Source organism: Betta splendens, chromosome 11 (assembly GCF_900634795.4).
Source record: "Betta splendens chromosome 11, fBetSpl5.4, whole genome shotgun sequence".
Taxonomy (NCBI): Eukaryota; Metazoa; Chordata; class Actinopteri; order Anabantiformes; family Osphronemidae; genus Betta; species Betta splendens.
The window spans coordinates 11,116,932-11,137,915 of record NC_040891.2 but is presented as its reverse complement, the minus strand read 5'-3'; the positions used below and the strand labels follow the sequence as shown (position 1 = coordinate 11,137,915).

The following is a 20,984-nucleotide window of genomic DNA, read 5'->3' as shown; positions in this document are numbered from 1 at the left end:
GTGTTAAGTCCAAGATTCCATTCAGCTGTAGTTGAATTTGTTTTTAAGTGGTGCTTCTGTCCCCCTTTGATTATTTCAAAAATAATTTGTATTGTGGACTTTGAGAATGGAAGTTTAATCAGAGTTGCACATTGTTCCATCAGGGGAGCTCTGATTAAGCCCTGGATCTTCACTGAGATCAAGGAGAGCAGACACTGGGACATCTCGTCCACTGAGCGACTGGACATCCTCAGGGATTTCACCAACTTTGGTCTTGAACACTGGGGCTCAGACACTCGAGGCGTGGAGAAGACCCGCACCTTCATGCTGGAGTGGCTCTCCTTCATGTGCAGGTGGGCAGGATTTATATAACTGGGCTTTCATTGGCTAAAGGAATGCAGAAATGCAGGAATATGTTTCTCTTTCCTCCTCTGTCCTTGTTAGATATATTCCTGTGGGCCTGTTGGAGCGAGTCCCTCAGAAGATCAATGAGAGGCCACCATACTACATGGGCAGAAACTATCTGGAGTCACTGATGATCAGTCAAAATGTTGGAGACTGGATCAGGATAAGGTGAGCAGGAAACCATTTCAAAGACTATAATTCAACATATAAAATTAAATCATAGATTTAATAGCTTGATTTTCTCCCCCCAGTGAAATGCTCCTTGGACCTGTACCGAAGAATTTCAGCTTTTTGCCTAAACATAAAGCCAACGCCTACAAGTGATTATTTTGCTGTTGGACAATTAAAGAAATCATCCATTTTTAGTTATACTGACTCTGGGAATAAGTTGAATGGTCTGTTTATTTGACTTGTGCTGCAGTAGTAGAACACATGAGTGCTTGAATTGTGTGCAGTAAAATCTTTTGGCCAAATGCATTGTGTCTGTGTCATTTTTTTTATTTAAGAGAAAATATTTATGTTTGAGATTAAGGAATATGTTCATGCACGTGAATGTTTAGTGATATCAATTTAAACAAAAAATAAACATTGAATAAATAGCTGACTACTTTTAACCACTTGAGTTGATATTATATATATAATATATAATATATATATATAATAATAGATATATATAATAGCGAGAGAGACAAATTTGAGTTGATAAAAATAGAAAATAGATGGGTGGGGTGTGGGGAGTAGATAGAGATGAGAGAGAATATAATATATAATATAGATATATAATAGATATTAAGATAATACAGATATAGATATATATATATATATAGATTATATATATATATATATAGATATAGAGAGAGACATATATAGATATATAATATATAAATATATATAATATTATATATATATATATATATATATAATATATATATATATATATATATATATATACATATATATATATATATATATATATATATATATATATATATCTTGAGCTTGGAAAAACGGATAAGACCAGAGAGAAGGGAACCTCAGACGCTTCTACTCAAGCTGTTCTTCACCAGTATGGTGCCTTCAAATGCTTGATATATCAAGTGGTTAAAAGTACAGTCAGCTATTTATTCAATGTTTATTTATTTTTTTATATATATATATATGTTACTGTATATATACAGTAACACACACACATACACACACACACACACACATATATATATATATATATATATATATATATATAGAGAGAGAGAGACAGTAGCATAATGCAAAGAAAAACTAAAAATGTAGAATGTTTTACATTTTCTTTCAAATAAAACGTATTTGTGCATGTAATACATAACTTACTACTGGGAATACAAGTTTGAAAATATTGTGTAAACAATAAATGTACCGTTTTTTTCAAACAACTTCACATGACTTCACATGACTTGTTCTACGTCTACACACCTGCGTGTCTAATTGATTGACCAAGTGCCAATTAACCTTAACCAGGTGGGGCGCGTTAACTGGAGCCAGTATAAGTAGCAGGTCACGGTGCTGCCTGTCACGCTGTAGGAGAGCTTCCGCTTGCATCCATGGCTGGACTCGGGGTCAGGCTGTTTGTGGTCCTGGCTGGGCTTCTGTTTCTGGATTCAGTTTGGTGCTGGGAGTTGCTGAGCTCTGACAAACAGCAGAATCTCTATGGGCCTGCAGAGTGGGGTGAACACCCGAGAAGCCATTCAGGTAAAACCTGTCTCTTGTTACAGCTTTGTTGGGTCTGATCTGACCAGTAGCTAATGAGAAAGTTTGGAGTCTGATTTCTGACTTGTGTTTGTACACCAATTATTTAGAATTTAGTATTCGCAATTTAAGTAAATTCTAAATGCAGTTGATTAAACTTTTTTTTAAGTAATGATGCTTAAGGTTCATTTTCTGATGATCCCTACTCAAACACCTGCATCAGGTGTATTCACTTAATGGGTGGTTTTCCACCTTCTGATTGGCTGATCATACCCACGTTGTTGGTGGGGAAGGGTCGAGGAATGAGAGCCTGTGGTATAGATGGGTGAAACAAACTTGCTTTACATTTAGTGCGAGTCTGATTCCAATGATCTGTGGCGCTGACTACCCCTTGTCTCCAGATGAACTGGAATACGATGGCTACGAGGAAATTCCTGAAGATGAACTTCCTGAAAGAAAAGGTGAAGCCACCGGTGACGGTTACTCCCAATCTTCTGTTCGCCATTCATTTCCTGTGGAAGGCGACCATTTCGATTTCGACCCTAGGCCCAGTCACCCACGAGCCCAACCGCTACTTGTTTCCTTCCTACCAACTCCAGCAGCTAGTGCACCAGCACAAAGTAAGCTTAAACTCAAGTATATGGTTATGAAGACCCAACAACACAGATCAGGAAAAGCTTGAATGCTGATTTTTATTCTTTCAGATTGCTTAGTTTCTCCAGGAGAGCAGGTGACATGTGGTCAACCAGGAATATCCAACATGCAGTGTCAAACTATGGGATGCTGTGTGAATCCATCTACATTTGCTTGCTACTACCCACTGGATGGTAAGTTGTCTGATGGGTAATTGGAGGTTAATGTTAAGTCTTCTAACAATGAGATCACTTGAACAAGTTGAAAGTCTGACTGTTCCATCTTCTCAGTGTGCACCACGGATCAACAGTTTGTTTTTGCAATCCGGGCCAGCACTGCAGCCATCACTGTTGATCCCACCAAGCTTGTTATTCCTGGCACCAACTGTAAACCAATCATTGCTAATGATCAGGTGGCCATCTTTAAGTTCAAAATCACAGAATGTGGAGTGCGTTCTTACGTAAGTTGTCCTCTCTTGCCTGTTTTTTAAGGACTTCTCTTGGCAAAAATAAAACCTGACTTCTGCTGAAGTGCAGCTTCAGTGTAAAATACTTTTGGTATTTTTGATTTCCTACAGAGAATTGGCACTACAACCATCTACCTGGCTAGAGTGCAGAGTGCTGTAAATGTTTTGGACCTTAAGTATGGAATAATTACGAGAACAGATCCCCTCAGGTAAGTGTTTCAAGTACAGCTGGGGTCTACTGATTTTTGGTGATCTAGTTTCTGTATTTTAACTGAGACAGCAACTTAAACCCCCCTCTGTTAATTTGTTTAGCTTCATGATTGAATGCCGCTACAGCGATAAAGGCAACAGTCAGGAGTTGCTGGTCAGTACTGGCTACATGGTTAAAACTCCAACTTCCATCTTGCCATCAACCATAATGGACACTGGTTTATATGCAGTTCAGTTGAGACTTGCTACAGGTAATGTGTTTGAATCTTTGAAATTTAATTGTAAGTTGATCTTTTAATAACTTGAGCTGCATGGTTCTAAAATCCCAACAGATCAAACGTTTACCAGCTACTTGCCCAGTGATCATCCACCATTGCACTTGCTGCTTGGAAAACCAGTGTACCTTGAGCTGAATCTGTGTGTCCTCCAAAACCATACGCGGTCATCCTGGTCAACTATTGTCTTGCTTATCCCCTCTCTGGCAAAAAATGCCACTAGTGCTGATTTATGAAGGGTAAGTCAGCTGGCCTAACCAGAATGCCTGGTAACTAATGTTTCTAATGCATGCCTAAACTTGGCTTGTTTGTAGGTGTGCCAACCCATACGATCCAAATGTCTCCATCCTTAAAGTCATCGACCTTCCCAAAAAATCGCCATCAGAGGCGCTTTTTGGTCACAGCCTTCCAGTTTATGGAGCAAAAAACAAACCTCTACCTTAATGAAGAGGTGGGTTCTTTGATCTTTAAAAAAGATGGTGCTGTGAGATGCAGTTGTCCACAAACTAAAATGTCCACTTGTGGGTCTTTGGTTCTTTCTCTGCAGATCTATTTCATGTTGCTCAACAGAAGTGTGCAGGCCAACAGAGAAGACCTGTCCAAATCAGTGCTTTGATTGATGGGTGAGGGTGTGTTTTCTTTCAGATCTGTCCACTGTGTAAACATGTACAATAAATTGCATTTTCTTTTATTTTTCTAGGCACAGCAGGTGACTTGAGGGGACAAATTCCTAGAAGACAGATTTGGAGGAGGAAAAAAATAAACTTTTATAATTAAGATTCTTTGTGGTTTCATGTTTGCATTTGAAGGGGGGGCAACAAGCTTGGTTACTCTAGCCGCAGTCTTCCAGAAGCAGCAGTTCTCGCCTCTAAAACGTCTTTGGATGAACGTGCCTAATCAGCTGCTGCTGCTGACCCACAATGCATTGCGCCACGGTCGCATCAGTTTAGCAAATCTTTAGTTTTCCCTTTTAGTTCACATCTAAAACATTCTTGTATTCGGTACCACACTTTTTGCCCGCACAGTAGCGCTTCAACAATAACCAGTAAGTCTGAGTAGATTTGCATGGGGACATCGCATTGTACTGAATAGATACGAACGCTAGACCCGGTTCGGGTAGCTAGGTTCATGACTTTCATGTTAGAGCTAGCATACAAATGTTTCGTCAGTAAAGGTCTAACACATTATTTTTTTTAACGTCATCTGCTAGAAAATGTCTTAGCACTTTGACCTGTCGCCCGGTTTAGATCGCATTAGCGAACAGCGCATTTTCTTCCCTTTTAAAACATGTTAAACATTTACGTGCAGACAAGCGGAAACCACGGTCAAGTTGCGGCTTCCGTCACAACATTACAGCTGAAGTTCTGACGTTCCACTTGGGAGTGTAAACACCATGTTTGAAGTTGATTTGATCAACCATGTAGTCTGAGGCACATGGGTGCTGCTACATCACAAAAATAAACTGAATGCTTTTCTTGAATAAACGCTGACGTGCATAAAAGTAAAGTAAAAGTTGTTTTTTAGCCTGAGCAAACGGAAAACTATATCTTTATATGGAATATATGCCATACTCTCATTGTATAACCAAATTCAGAATATTTTCCACTTAATTACTAAGATTTCAGGGGTTATTTCCTCATATTGCTCAGTCATACAATCGCAATACATTTAAAACTACCATAACCAAGCTATTGCGTGCACCAGCTGACTGCCCTGCAGCTCAATTTGCTCATATGACTTGTTAATCTGTCTTTCACCACACAAACCGCAGCAGAAGTCAGCCAGAAGGTGTGGTCTTTGTGCTCCTATAAAAAGCAAAGGTCAGGAGGGAAGGTACTCTTAGTCTTCTGGCTCTTCCACCCCTTAGGTTCTCCTGCTGCTGGCAAAGATGGCTCACCTCACAGAGCTTTTCAAGTATGTGGACGAACACCAGGACGTTTATGTGCAGGTAAGACGATTGTCCAGGATATCCTTGGCCACCTGTGTGATTTCATAATGGTCCTGCCAAGTAATCATTGTGCTGATGAGATCACAGCCAGTTATCTCTCTCGTTTGTCATTAAAACTGAGCCGCACTGTAACTCTCTCACTTTGAGTTAATGTGATTTAAATGCAAGAAAGTGAAATCATAGTTTCTCAACATACTTTTCCACTCTTCCATTAAATCTATGATTTATTCCATAATGTTTGAAACACAATGTTGAAGAATGATGTCATTTTTTCTCAGCGACTTCGTGAATGGGTGGCTGTCCAGAGTGTGTCTGCTTGGCCTGAGAAGCGTGGTGAGATCAAGAAAATGATGGAAATGGCAGCCAAAGACATTGAGAAGCTGGGAGGCACTGCAGAGCTGGTGGACATTGGCATGGAGAAGGTCAGAATCTGTGGAACACTCTTTGTACCGTTACTTTTTTTAAATTCATATTATATTTAGTCTACTGTTGTTAGCTATTATAAATGTAAAAATTAGTCTTTCTTTGCTTCCTGTTTGAAATGCAGCTTCACACTGGGGAGGAGATCCCCTTACCTCCTATTGTCCTGGGAAGTTTGGGGTCAGATCCAGCCAAGAAGACTGTGTGTATCTATGGCCACCTTGATGTCCAGCCGGCCAATATAGATGATGGCTGGGACACAGAGCCTTTCACTCTGGTGGAAAAAGATGGTAAAAAAAAACAAATTTTTTTGGGGCGGGGGGTTCATGATAACTCTAAAGTTGTTTGAATATGATCCAGAAAAAAATCCAAATGAAATAACTTCACTAGGGCTTGATTTACTAGAATGCTTTCTGAGAATGTAACAGGAGACAGAATACGATGAACTGCAGAGTTTAATTGTCCCAGTGTACTCTGCAGCGACTACTTTACTTTCTCTTTTGGCTTTGGACACTTTTAGTATCAAATTCCACTACAGTAATCAGACAGCATGTCCTGTAGCCAAGCCAAGATACAGTAAGAGGAACACAGAGAACAGTTTTAGAAAAGGGTAGTTTAACTGTGAAGTGAGACTATAATAGATAATAAAATTCAAACACTGTGCCACTTGGTCAAAGCTCAGACTTCTGCTATGATGACGAGACAATTTGTGTTTAATTTTTAATTATCTTGATTATTTAAATGTAACTTTGCGTTAAAATGCTCTTTAAACTTTTATCAGTTTTGTACGTGATCATATCACACTTAACTCCCAAAGCTCAAAGGTCTAAGTCTTCAAGTAGATTATGTTTAACCTGCACTGTTGTTTTTAAAGAGAATGATTAATGGCACTTCTCTATATTATGTTAATGCTTAATGCTTGATATTTGATTGACTGATAACTTACTTTATATCACAATAATCCAAATACTGCATCTTAGTTTTAAACTTTAAATTTTTAATTGGAGTACTTTAAATAACACTATGGCTGTGCTCTGTTGTATGTGAACCTCTCTAAACCCGGTATCCACGTGTAATATAGCAGCTTATTTTGTACTGTTGTACTCGACAGATAAAGCAGTTCAGGTCAGGACTGTATCAAGTTCATGTAATCATGTTGTTTAGCTACATGTGCATTTTATTTCTGATGACATCAGCACTACATACATTTTACCCTTTTCTTTTCATTAAGTGTTTAAATTTTTTTGCACAAGTGGTGTTTTTTTTATGGTGATTGTCAGCTGATGGAAAGTAGCACATTCACTTCCCCCTGACTCATTCCTGCCTGTTCAGCTCTTTTCTTGCTTGTGTCATGCTTTAGAGTTCTGTGATGTTCATTACAAATCAGAAAGCAATTACTTTCTTATATTCTTCTACTTTTACCATATATAATCTATTTGGCAGTACATCTACTCTGCTGGTCTAGACTTTCTCTAGATTATTAGATACATGTGCATCACACTTAAAGAATCTTTCCTTTTGTAGGTAAGCTTTATGGAAGAGGCTCTACTGATGACAAAGGTCCAGTTTTGGCCTGGTTCACAACTGCATTGAGGCCTATCAGAAGATTCAACAGGTAAAGTCACAATCACTTTCGTTTCTGCCTAAATGGCATTTCTGTGTTTTAACTGCAGAGTGGCGTGTCCTGCATAGAGATATCTGGACTATCCACATTGAACACATTGCAGCTTTTCTGGCTTATGGCCAATAGTACACATGCAATGTCTAGCTTTGCTATTATAATCATTCTCTGTGTTTTCCAAATAGATATGTTGAGTTCAGACTTGTTTGGTTTCAGTTTAACTTTGTACTGGTCTTTGGGTGTTTTTTAACTTGTTAACTGTTTAAGTTTTAACTGCTGGACCAGCTGCTATTATCATAGCAGCAGCTATGATTCATCAGTCAGCATTATCATATTAACTAATTAAATATTACTTACTGCTGTTGAATTATTGATATATCAATGTTTACTAATCTTCACGATGCAGGCACTTCCTATCAACATCAAATTCTGCTTTGAGGGGATGGAGGAATCTGGATCCGAAGGCCTGGATGAGCTGGTATTTTCTCGAAAAGACACCTTCTTAAAAGATGTGGACTATGTCTGGCATCTCTGACAACTACTGGCTGGGCAAGACCAAACCATGCATCACCTACGGTCTGAGAGGAATCTGCTACTTCTTTATTGAGGTTTGAGTCTGATCGTAGCTTAACTGTCAAAAAACAACCTCATTCTACTGCAAAAAATAAACTCTATATAATATGTATTCTTTTACTTTCTCTTTGTGATTTTGTTTTTTCATACAGCACATTAAATTTCTGATTTATTCCTAACTTTCAGGTGGAGTGTTCAGAGAAGGATCTACATTCAGGGGTGTTTGGCGGTTCTGTTCATGAAGCCATGACAGACCTCATTGCACTTATGGGCAAGTAAACTTCATGAGAGTTGATACTTTCATGAAACTTGTTTGGATCGAGGTTCGAGTCATAATTTTATTTATCTTGTAAATGTATTTTTGTTACTTTGTTAACAGGATCCCTGGTGGATAGAAAGGGGAAGATTTTGGTTCCTGGGATATATGAAAGTGTAGCCCCTCTGACAGAAGATGAGAAAAAGCTCTATGAGAAGATTGAGTTTGACCTGGAGGAATACTGTAAAGATGTTGGAGTCGAACAACTGCTGCATGATACAAAGGCAAGGAACTAATGACTGCTCTGGGATACAGCAATAGTAATTTTTCTTGTTTATATTATATTGCTTCTATCTTATTATATTTTTTTATTTTAGGAGCAAATTCTAATGCACCGCTGGAGGTACCCATCTCTTTCTCTTCATGGCATTGAGGGAGCTTTCTCTGAAGCAGGGGCCAAGACTGTCATTCCCCGCAAGGTCAATGGCAAGTTCTCCATCCGCCTCGTCCCGGACATGGACCCCAAAGTTGTGGAGAAGCAGGTACAACCTAAAATAATAAAACCTACTAAGGATATATTGTATTGTGTCATGACAGACAGAATTTCAAGGTAATGTGTTACATTTGTGCTCACTCCCACTAACAGTAAAGTTATTGAATAATTTATAGGTTATTGAGTATCTGCAGAAGAAGTTTGCCGAACTGGGAAGCCCCAACAAACTGAAAGTGTACATGGGCCATGGAGCCAGGGCCTGGGTCTCTGACTTCAACCACCCGCACTATATGGCTGGTCGAAAAGCCATGAAGACAGGTAGAAAGACCAAATGACAGAATACAGACAGAATTGGATGTCTTTAAGGACAAGAATATGATCCCTTAGAATATAGATAAACATTTAACATTTAAGTAAAAATATATTTATTTGTTTTTCTGAAGAAACCAATGCACTCATTTCGCATTCTGACTGTTCTTTGTCTGTGTTATAGTATTTGGTGTGGAGCCTGATCTAACCCGGGAGGGTGGAAGCATCCCTGTCACTCTGACTTTCCAGGAGGCCACAGGACGTAATGTGATGCTGCTTCCTGTTGGATCCTCTGACGATGGAGCTCATTCCCAGAATGAGAAAATCAATCGGTATGTCTGTCCCGGTTTAAACTATTATTTCACCTTTATCCCTGTGATTGAAAAGAGTAAGGGTATTCAGTCTGCAGGAAAGATTGTTTAAAGGCTCTGGACTCTTTGTGTCTTCAGTTTCTTGTATCTTGATGGAGTCCATTCTGATTTATTTTTTTCTACATTTCAGATCCAACTACATTGAGGGAATCAAGATGCTTGGTGCATATATTCATGAGGTTTCCCAACTGGAATAAACTGACATGTCACCAATAACTATCGTGTCCATCTTCACAATTAGAGCCATACCATTTTTGGTTTGATGATCAATGGTTTTCTATTTACTGCCTCATAATAAAAATAGTTTTTCTTTCTTACTACTGTTGTCCTGGTATTCATTTCTACAGTTCTTCTTCAGTTTTGTTATTTCATAACTTCAATTATCTACTCTACTCAAGTGCTGAGTGACAAATACTAAGGACTGTAAGGCTATTTTTATACCCATGATAAAAATAAATAAAGAAGAAATCTGTTATATAATTTGTGTTTTAATTGATGAATAATAATTTAATAGTTGACTGTATTTGTATTTACAGTCTACATCTAGCAATAATTTTAATTCAATGCATTGGAAATAGTAAAAAAAGTAAAATCGTTCTGCATAAGAAATTTGTCCTCGTGCAGTCTAACTGCAATCAAGCCCTAGCCCTTTAAAGGAGGAGGCGGCGTGTATAGCCGGCAGGGAGAAATCAGGTATTTGGTTTTAACACCATCAAGAAGAGAAACATTACATAATCTGAAGTGATCCACAACAATTGATCATTATTTTAAGCGTTTATCGTTTTTTGTTTTAGAAAAACCTGTTTCCACTGCAATCTAAGTCCCTTTCAAACTGTAAGGGCAACTTTGTGAGATGGGGGATAAAGAACGGAACCTGGCAACACTAGCTGTCACTTTCCGGCGCGGGAAAATCGTAAACAACACAGCGGAAAGCGGTATGTTGAAGCCACCCAGTGTTATACACAGCTTCAGCAACGCTTACATTTCTAGTAATTTTGATTATAGCACAGAAAAGCTAAGTATCACACGTTTAATGAAGACACTTCAGCAGGCGCTTCCGCTGCTAAAACCTGACACGTCAGTAAGCTAGCTTTCCACTTTATGCATCCTTCGCCTGAAGTTTTAGCTCATTGTTTATTTTCACTATATGGAGTTTGAGTAGCATTAAAGCTGGCAGATATTCCTCTTACCTTATGACCCCGCCGTCTTCATGGATCGCTACAACGAGGTGAAGCTTTTGCTAAAAAGCTGGGAGCAAAAGTTTGCCCAACAGCACCGGAGGAAACCAGACAAGGTGATTTTAATATTAGCACATGAGCTAAAGTTGAATAGCTGCTGCTGAAGTGAATAACGTCATATTTTTTATTCTTCTAGTGTTCATTTTTTATTTTATCAATATCTTTAATATGTATATAACGAATTAACATTTCCAGGACGACATTGACCAGGCTCCAGAAGAGACCAGAAGTAAGTACGGGTGAATAATTGCTGTATATCTAATCATCTGTTTAGAGCCAGATGAAGAGTCACTGTCTGTCTTCCAGAGCTGTATAAAGAATACCGCAGTTTGAAACAGGCCAAAGAGAACAGCAGCAATGATGCAGATGGTAAAGCTCCGGACAGCACAGGACAGAAGGTACTCAATAAAGATGTGTTTTACTGTGCTGCATCAGCACAGGCATGTTTTAACTTGATATGATTGAGTTGCTGTGCCATGAATCTGAATTATAAGAGATTCTCCTGTTGATGTGACTTTCTTAGTTGTTCTCTTCTATCGTTACTCCTTTATGATTCATCAGTCTTTAATCCATGCATTCATTTTATTTCATTCAATTCATTTGTTCTGTCTAAATGTTTAGGAGTCAGACTGCTGGGGTGCTCATCTCAATCGCACTTCGATGCCAGCGTCTTCTCCCAGACTGACGTCCGAGGACAGAGACAGTCTTAAGGCCTCTGCTCAGTATTATGGCCTAAAGCTTAAAAGCAACCTGACTGCATTCTGTAAGGTGAATAATTTGTAAGAAAGAGAGAAGAACTGCACTGATTTGCTTAGTCTGTATGCTTGGATGAACAGTTAGGCATGTCACACCCTAGTAACCCTTTTATTTTTCTAGGAGAGACCTTCCACACTCAAAAAATCATCTCTTTCGAAGCGGGTGCCCTTAAACTCCTTGAAGCAGACTAAAGAAACAAACAGCCCAGTTTCTGTTGCGGTCACTGCTAAAATAAGTTGCCCTGAAGCTAGTCCCTTCTCACCAAGGTACCTGACTTAAGTTAGTATATTATATATGTATGTAGTTATGTATAGTATAGATGTATGAATATATATACTTAACTAAAAAAAGGGTACATTTGCTCTCCTTCATTTTGAATGCCCAACCCCATGCCAGATAGTCATTTAAATATTTACGAATATAATGACATGTAATTACAGCTGTTCTCATATTTACAGAGCTAAAATTTGCCTGGGGTCCCTGGCTTCAAAAACACAACAATATGTGGAACCAGAAGAACCATTTGAACCTTTCAGAGAGTCAGGTGATGACCCTGTAGGTGTTTGCAAGTAGGTGCCATGGCATTAACAAAAGTGCTGATGACTCAGAGTTAGGCAGTAGTTTCAATTCAATTCAGTCTCCAGCCTTATCATACATGCCCCCTTTGAGTAGAGTAGGAGCCTCAACAGGTGATGGAGGAACCAGTGCAATGTTAAATGAAAACATAGCACATTCAGGAGACATAAAAGAAAACACTAAAACATTAGCTGCTTTTTATAGGGAAAATGGTTCTGCAGGTTCCTCATCTGTGATGCGAGGAAGCACACCGTTTATTGGAGGTTTCAGTGGAGGCAAAGGTATAGGTGGAAGGCCATCCTCTGCTAGCCGGCTGAGTTTGGTTGATAAGAAGTGGTTAGAGAGATGTCAGGTTTTTGGGGAGATGGCAGCAGAAGAGAAGCCTGGAGCAGGCAACAAACGTACAGACATAGAGAAAGGAGACGAAGAAGAACGTGGAGACGAAACTAAAGGGAGCGAAATGAACGATCAAATAGAACGTGCTGGAGAAAAAAATGGGGCAGTAGACTTAGAAAGAGGTGAATGTGATAGGAGCATTACTGATGACAAAGTAGGCAACAATAACATAACAACTCAGCAACCCATTAAAAAAGGTAAAGGAAGGCGGGAAGATAAAGAGAAAAGGAGGGGAGGAGAGGACATGGAGACAGGGCTGATGCCACCTCCAACATCAGAAGATGAGGGTCAGACTAGTCCAAAGTCCAAAGTTATAAAAAAGAGAGGGAAGAAAAGGCAGAGGGAAGGCGAGGACATAGATGGAGAGGCCAGAGAAGAGGGAGCCGTGAAAAAGAAGCGGAGGAATGGCAAAAAAAAAGAGGAAAGCTGTGATGTGAACCACAGCCCTGCTAAAGAAGGAGGGAAAAAAAGAAGAGGCAAGAAAAAGAAGGATGATGAAGATGATGGAGAAGAAGAGAAAAAAGTCAAGGAACCAATAAAGGTTGGGAGCAGACTTTATCTCTCCAAGTACAGACCACTCTGTACAATTTTTCATTATTTAGTAAAAGTACATTAAATGAATATAGGTATAATTTATTCCATTATTTCTTTCAAGGTGCCCCAGGAAAACCTGTTAGGAGAACTTGAAGAGGAGTTTGTAACAAAGAGAATGTGTCAAACCCAGCCTATCAGAGCCAGGTAGGACCTTTCCTTTACCTAAAATGTCCCTACAGGATCTGTAGATCCTACAGCATCAGCAGATGGGATAACGATTTTTATTCTTAAAGGAACATGAAAGGCACGGAGGGTAACTATGTAAAAATAAACCTGAAGAAGAAGTCTCACGTCAAAGGATATGCACTAAGAGGGGTTGGACTCCGCAAACAGGTACAGTACGGTGTGTGCACATGTCTGACATACTGATGTGTTCACATCAACTTCACGTGATTGTGTTTCTGTATATTAGCTGTACATGCAGAAGTTCCAGCTGAAGGGCGAACGTTTTGGTGGAGGTGGTGGATATTTTGGCCGAGGACGAAGAGGAGGCTTCAGAGGGGGGTTCAGTCGACAGGGCGACACCTGCTACAAGTGTGGAGGGACTGGACACTGGGCCATCGACTGCAAGGGGCGAGGTAATACAGAGTCACCCACATGAACAGTGTCTGATGTTTCTGTGTGAGAAAATAATAAATATCCTGTCTATTACGGTTCTCTGTTTAGTAGCCCCTCCACCTCCTGTTGCTGATGACCAGCCTGTTGAAGAGGAGGCTTTTGAGCTGCCGACTCTGGAGGAGGTCGCCAGGGCAACAGGGACACTGCGATCTCAGCCACTGGGTAATTCTTTCCCTTTAGCAAAAATAAAACTTTATGCAATTTTAGGACGTGATAAAAGTAATACCATGTATTTTTGTGTTTCAGTGTCATCTCCCAGTGTCAAAGATGAGCAGCAGCACCAAGAAAATGAAGCAGACCTTAAGCGCAAAGATGAAGTTTTGCTGAATGTGATTCGTCCTGACTATGAACGGCCTCCACCCCCGCCACCCATGGAACCACTTTATTGTCTTACCGAAGATGGGAAAGTTCAGGGTAAATAGAAACCAAACAGTGTAAAGTGTGATGTAAACATGGGAACAAAAATTTAGTTGAGCTCAAAATGCTTTGCTTGATAATTTATTTACAGAAACGCCCTCTGAGGTGATTGCAGCTCTGAGAGACCTTGGCTATCAGTCATTCAGGCCCGGACAGGAGGAGGCGATCATGAGGATCCTCTCAGGCACGTACACACAAAACTCACAGTCACAGTCTGTATGTTTTTATATTCCTATATTAATCTGTGCTTTGTTCCTTCCTTTTGTCTTCAGGTCTCTCTACTCTGGTAGTGCTGTCTACAGGGATGGGTAAATCGTTGTGTTATCAGCTCCCAGCCTACCTTTATGCTCAGCGATCAAAATGCATCACTTTGGTCATTTCTCCTCTTGTATCACTAATGGATGATCAGGTAATCAAGACTTAACAAGATGAAATCAGCCATCTGTTTGTTATCACTAATCACTGAATACATAGGAAAGCAACGAAAATACATCATCAATTACTATGAAATTATGTCGTTAACAGTTTTTTTTGTGTCTCCAGCTGTCTGGTCTGCCAGCAGGGTTGAAGGCAGCCTGCATACACTCCAACATGACGATGAAACAGAGAGAAGCTGCGATAGAAAAGGTGACACATATAACAGTGTAATGCTAATCTGCTGATAACACAAATATCAGCAGATTAGCAAGATCAGAAAAGGGCAAATTATCCAGAAGGTCTTGAAGTAGTTGACAGTCTCATGTTTTAATCACTTTAGTAGCTGAGCTTTTAGATTATCACTACTTTAAGCCATGTTGTTTTAGCTTATGTCCTATGTTTCTCCAGGTGAAGTCAGGTCAGGTTTGCGTGCTGCTCCTCTCTCCTGAGGCTCTGGTAGGTGGAGGTGGTTCAGGGTCAGGGTGTCTTCCCTCAGCTCAAGAGCTTCCTCCTGTGGCCTTCGCTTGTATAGACGAAGCTCACTGCGTCTCTGAGTGGTCACATAACTTTAGACCCTGCTACCTGAGGCTTTGTAAGGTGAGTTAATCACTGAAGGATTGAAATTACTGTAGTACAAGCATGCCATTGTTTAAAACTAAAGTAATAGCTGCTTATGCCGCTATTTAGTAATTGTGGTATGAGTAGTGATTTTACAGAAGATATTGTACCTATTTGTGTTTGTAGGTGCTAAGGGAACGTTTGGGAGTGCAGTGCTTGCTGGGACTTACTGCTACAGCCACACTGTCCACTGCTCTGGACATTGCTCGGCATCTGGACATCACTGATCAAGACGGCATTGCAGTTTCGTTCTGCAGCGGTGCCTCCTAACCTGCATTTGTCTGTGTCTATGGACAGAGAGAAGGATCAGGTGTGATGATTCCCTGGAGTCTTTCCTGTTCTTTAATAACAGTTACGTCCACCTGCACATCTTCACAGTCTTCTCTCTCTGTTTTTGAAGGCTTTAGTGTCCCTGCTGAAAGGTGATCGTTTCGGTTGTCTGGATTCCATCATTGTCTACTGCACCAGAAGGGAGGAGACCGTCCGTGTTGCAGCGCTGCTCAGGACGTGCCTGCAGGGTGTGCTGGTGAAAGAAAACAAACACCGAAGCAGCCAGACTCAAGACAACCCAGTAGGACAGAGAAAGAAAGATCTGGGTAAGAAGAATTAAAGAATAGAAATAAATGCGGTCTTGTTTATTTACTGCGGTCCTAATAACATCAATTCACAGCAAGGAAGAAGATTCGCAAGCCACTGAAGTGGCAGGCTGAGTCGTACCATGCCGGGTTGTCAGCGTCGGAGCGCCGTCGTGTCCAGAACAACTTCATGTGTGGGGAGTTGAGAATCGTTGTGGCGACGGTGGCGTTTGGCATGGGCCTCGATAAATCGGATGTGCGTGGCATCATCCACTATAACATGCCAAAGGTATGGTGTAGTTCCTGATGATGAATAATTAATATCGTCTTAAGGTGTTTATCACCCATAGCATTGTCATAATTGCACTAATAGTGAGTGTCTTCCAGAGCTTTGAGAGCTACGTTCAGGAGATTGGAAGAGCAGGTAGAGATGGAGAACCTGCACACTGTCACCTCTTCCTCGACCCTGAGGTGAAACTTCAAACATTTCTGTGTCTAAATTGGCAGATAACTGAAAACACAATATTTGTTATTTTCCCAGTTTATGTGTAAATCTCATATGCACTTGGACTTTCACTTACCAAGCAGTTAATTTGCTGTGTTTGTATGTAGGGCGGGGACCTCCACGAGCTTCGGCGTCACATCTACGCAGACACTGTGGACTACTACACAGTTAAGAGGCTGGCACAGAAAGTTTTCCCTCCATGCAAGTGTAAACAGATACACCAGAGACAGCAGGAGCTCTTCAAGGAGGTTGAAGACTCCGAGCTGCTGGAGATGATGGAAATGTGTGACGAGACGGACAGTCTGAACCCGGACTTTCAGCAGCAGATCGTGACGGGGGACAAAACACATGCTGCTGCTGCTGTACAGGTAAATAATTGGGAATGTTCAACCATTTCTCCTTTAGCACAGTAAATGACATTTATAATAAAAATAAACCTTTAACAAAGACAACCAGCATTTCTTTGGGTAATAGTGTTTATCTGCCTGTATTCTCTGCCAGGAGACATCATGTCTTGATGTAGTGGAGGTGTCCTGCCAAGAAGATGAGAATGGAAAAAAGGAAAACAAGGAACAGGTAGCTGTCAGAAGTCAGGATATGGAGGCGAAGGCAGAGGACAACTGGCTGAGAGATCATGAGGAGGAGATCAGTGATTGGCCCGCAGAGCGAGTGTGTCACACTCACGAAAGAGCAATTCCCATCCAGCACACTGTCGAGGCTCTGGACATCACAGAAGAAGGTAAGGACACATAGTTCAGTGAGTAAAATGACATTCATATGATGGTGGGCAGGTAGGAACAGTCTGTTCAGTCTGACGACATTCACATACATTTGTATTGACAAAGACAAGTTGGGTGAAGTGTTCTTTATTCATAGATTACCACAGATTTGAGTGTGATTGCATTAGGGTAAGTGGTGTTGGGTTAAAAAGTATCCTCTTTCTGTGTGTCTATTTTTAGGGGTGGAGACACTGCTCTGTTACCTGGAGCTGCATCCACAGCGCTTTGTCGAACTCCTCCACCCCACCATGTCTGTGTGTAAAGTCAGCTGCTATGATGGACCGAAGCAGCTCCAGAAAATCACTAAAATGTATGAAATGCTTGTCTTTATAGCAAGTTGGATTTGAGAGCACTGTGTGCATCAGTTTGTGTCTTTGCTTTCATAAAGATCTACTCAGTGAATTAATATTGTCATATGGCACCGTTCCAATTGTCCAGGTTTGTTTTATTCACGCCTTTTCTTCACCACAGTTGTCCTCCAGTTGCTGTAGTCCTGGCCAGGAAGCGCATGGCAGGTGAGCGAGTGGAGACGTGCGATCAGCTGGAGTTTGATGTTGTCGAGGTGGCTGACACTATGGGATGGCAGCTCCCGGTGGTGAAGAGAGGACTCAGACAGTTGCAGTGGAGCACTGACAGAGGTTTGATTGTGTTTTAACGTGTAAAACCGCTAACATCATTAACAATTACTGAAGTGTACAGACATGATTTGCACAATGCAGTCATGACTCAATAAAAAATAAAAAAAGAACAGTATCTATACTTAAACCATCAATACACAAGGTAAATGCTCTAGTTACTAATGGCCAAACTAGTGGCCATGAAATAATGAAGGAGACAACAAGGAATCTTCTGTATTTCAGGAGGTGGACGGAGCGGTGTCCTTGTCGAGTTCTCCTCCCCGTCCTTCTACTTCCGTTCCTATGGCGACCTCAGTGATGAGGAGATGGACAGAGTGTGTCAGTTCCTCCATAATAGAGTACAGGACCAAGAGAGAACGCAGCTCTACCAGCTGACTGCCTGCTTTAAGGCATTCAAGAGGTTCACGTCTTTTTAAAGTTGATCATCTTGCTGATTTTCTAATTGTCTCATGTGTCTGCATCCATTTCTCCATTTTAGCATATGTTGTTAGTTTCTTCTGTGTGTGTCTCTCTGTATTTGCTGTCTTTACCCTGACAGTGTGTGAATCTGTTTCTGTTGGTTTGCAGTGTTGCCTTTCAGAGCGTGTTGTCCTGCGTAGATGATTTGGATGAGAGTCGCAGTCTGCAGCTGAAAAGCCTTCTCTCTGAGTACTTTGACAAAAGGCGCAACAGAGACAAAACACTCAAACCAGCGGATATTGAGGAACTCGACAAGTATAAGGTTGAACGTGCATGATGGCAACTGTGGGATAGTGGTGGATTTGTGCTGTCGTTCTTTTAGTAACACTTGTGTATTTGGCTTGTAGCTGTTGGACTGGGAACATCAGATCAGAGCAGACATCAGAAGTTTTCTTTCAACTCGAAGTGATGAGAAGTTTTCTGGAAGAGCTGTAGCCAGAATCCTGCATGGCATTGGTGAGTGAGCACAACAAGTCAGCTCAGAATTTCCCTCTAGGTGGTGAACTGCAAATTCAAACCTGCACTATCACTCACAGCCTCCAGAGGGAGCTATAGGATCAATGGAAAAGATGGGATACTTTTTTCAGTTTAGATTTTATGTATTTTGGCAAAATAACTAACATTATCTTATTCCTAAAGGTTTTCTGAACCAAGCCAAATGTACGTTTACATCTATGTCTCAGTGAAGGATTTGCTGTGTTTTTCAGGCAGCCCATGTTTTCCTGCTCAGATATACGGCAGAGACAGACGCTTCTGGAGGAAGTACATCCAGTTTGACTTCAACCAGCTCATCAGACTGGCCACGCAGGAGATCATTCACTTCAAGTGACCGGACACGTTTGCCATGCGTGTTCACACTTGAATCAGCAAATGTGTGTTTTGAAGAGTTTTGTATCGTTCTTATTCCTTTTTGTTAAATCATTTATATTTAACTGAAATGTTTTTTACATATAGATGATTTATTTTAGATACTAAAATAAATAAAGTCATTCTATTTTTCTAGTCTGGTCTTTCAGGGACTTTATTTAAAACATTTTAGAAACGTGTCACCATAAGATGATTTTTTGTATTTGTGTGAAAGTTAACTTAAAGTTACCTCTTTTTCCTCAGAGATAGTGATTCTGGTTTGTGCGCTTTCTCAAAGCTGTTGCACATCACAGAAAAGTCCTGACCCAGAAAATGAATCGGTATGAGGAAGCAAAAACAGAAGAATGAGTTCAGAACTGGGATTTCTTTTTGTCCTCCTCCTCTTCTGTGTCACAGTCAACGAAACGACTGGGAAACATTTGATAAGAATGCAAATATTGATTTGTTCTCACTGACATGATCCTGTTTGTCTAATACTGTCAAACATTTTCTCAGCTTTATCAGATACACATGGACCATATGACTCATACAGTAACTCTAACACCAATTAATCATTCAATCACCATTAACAAGCAAGTAAATACTGTTAACTTGTTTCTAAAATCTCAATCTGGAGGAGCGTGTGACATGGGAGCGTCCACCAACCAAGGAAACTGAGCTGTGCTAACATTCAGGATGAGAACTTGGTCCACAGCTCAACTAGCAGCCTGAGCCTCTGTGCTTCTGTGGACTCTGGCTTCTACGTGTCTGCTTTAACTGATACACTGTTACTGTAACAAGTCAAGTAATGTCTCCAGTGAGCAATTGTCCATGTCTCATACAGTCAGGTCAACTTTTTCAGGAAGTCAAAGAAGAGTGTTGGCACTGATCGATTCAGAGTTAACAGCCGCCCAAGGCGATGTCTGTGGCATCATTTGATTCATGTCTGTGCTCTGGCTTTCTCCCACAGTCTAAAGACATGCACTTAGGTTAATGATAACACCTATTATCTCCACATAATAACAGTTATTGAGTTAGACACTAACTGCACTGTAGGTGCAGATGACACTGTTTCATCTTCCTAACCCTGAAATCCTGACACCTGTAATGTGTCACTGATATAAAGTAACATGTCTTTGGTTTATCTCGTCTCCCTCATAATTTACCTGTGAAATCTGATCATATGAGCTATACTGACAGTGTATGAGGAGCTCAAAAGTCCAAATGATCAAATACTGTTCTGAAAATAGCATTACAAGGTACAAGATGTGACTTTATGGAGTCATAAAACGTTTTTTTTTTAATTCTTGCCAACTGGAGTCACAGTAATCAGTGTTGTCATTAGAGGGATGTTGGTCATGATTGTGGCTCCACATACAGTAAACTGTACTTATTCTGTTGTTGGCAGTGGTGCACACACTGTAAGTAGCTAAAGCAAAGTCAGAGTAGGACGACAGCCCTGCAATAAATCCATGGAGGTGAGGATAGTTCATTCCTCTGTTCGCACCGTTTATATAACCTTGTATCTAATAAACTGCAAACTATGTGTATATACTGCTGAGGTCCTCTGTGTGGTGAGTTGTCCCTGGACTCTGGACATAACCAGTAAGACCAGAAGATTAGATGGGACTAATAAAAAGGGAGTTTACCTGCTTTCCTCTGCGCCGCCAGTCTGATTCGCATAATGATTATTAACCTAAGAGATGAGCCCTGCCTTCAATTTCTGGATTTGAAACCTTTGTAGGGAATAAACTAGTCTTAGTTTAGTGGAATAGAAACTTGGAGTTGTTCACTGAAGTAAAACCATGTCAAGATAAAAATTAAATTAAGGCAACTATGAAATCAATCTTTACAATAATTAGTTTTACAGA

General features: G+C 40.4%; 4 protein-coding genes across 4 annotated transcripts in view; all 4 read left to right on the top strand.

Annotated features, from left to right (window-relative positions):
• dus3l (dihydrouridine synthase 3-like (S. cerevisiae)) overlaps positions 1-859 on the top strand; it is a 4,801-nt gene extending 3,942 nt beyond the window's left edge. Inside the window, exons 14-16 of the mRNA XM_029167445.2 lie at positions 144-332; positions 424-552; positions 636-859. Of these exons, the coding sequence (XP_029023278.1) occupies positions 144-332; positions 424-552; positions 636-708 (391 nt within the window). The 3' untranslated portion in view covers positions 709-859. The remainder of the gene's footprint in view (positions 1-143; positions 333-423; positions 553-635) is intronic.
• Positions 860-1,914: 1,055 nt separating this feature from the next.
• Positions 1,915-4,310, top strand: LOC114865955 (zona pellucida sperm-binding protein 1-like). The gene is given in 13 exon segments (XM_055512981.1): positions 1,915-2,109; positions 2,508-2,726; positions 2,811-2,933; positions 3,030-3,199; positions 3,317-3,414; positions 3,518-3,666; positions 3,748-3,833; positions 3,836-3,907; positions 3,910-3,929; positions 4,005-4,071; positions 4,073-4,141; positions 4,238-4,249; positions 4,251-4,310. Coding segments are annotated over 13 exon segments (1,293 nt in total). The 5' UTR covers positions 1,915-1,961.
• A 273-nt stretch (positions 4,311-4,583) lies between these two features.
• cndp2 (carnosine dipeptidase 2) lies at positions 4,584-9,995 on the top strand. The gene is given in 14 exon segments (XM_029167513.3): positions 4,584-4,735; positions 5,558-5,638; positions 5,917-6,060; positions 6,186-6,348; positions 7,583-7,638; positions 7,641-7,673; positions 8,086-8,202; positions 8,204-8,287; positions 8,439-8,523; positions 8,632-8,792; positions 8,886-9,050; positions 9,178-9,319; positions 9,495-9,642; positions 9,812-9,995. Coding segments are annotated over 13 exon segments (1,425 nt in total). The 5' UTR covers positions 4,584-4,735; positions 5,558-5,578; the 3' UTR covers positions 9,879-9,995.
• A 553-nt stretch (positions 9,996-10,548) lies between these two features.
• Positions 10,549-19,270, top strand: recql4 (RecQ helicase-like 4). Its single transcript, XM_029167667.3, is given in 29 exon segments — positions 10,549-10,975; positions 11,115-11,148; positions 11,226-11,317; positions 11,541-11,687; positions 11,796-11,941; positions 12,134-12,248; positions 12,286-13,188; positions 13,303-13,385; positions 13,475-13,574; positions 13,654-13,819; positions 13,908-14,021; positions 14,106-14,273; positions 14,368-14,460; positions 14,549-14,685; positions 14,820-14,903; positions 15,102-15,290; positions 15,438-15,557; positions 15,559-15,621; positions 15,712-15,907; positions 15,982-16,175; positions 16,274-16,357; positions 16,499-16,759; positions 16,893-17,130; positions 17,351-17,480; positions 17,642-17,808; positions 18,031-18,208; positions 18,376-18,529; positions 18,615-18,723; positions 18,975-19,270. Coding segments are annotated over 29 exon segments (4,671 nt in total). The 5' UTR covers positions 10,549-10,891; the 3' UTR covers positions 19,097-19,270.
• The last annotated feature ends 1,714 nt before the right edge of the window (positions 19,271-20,984 follow it).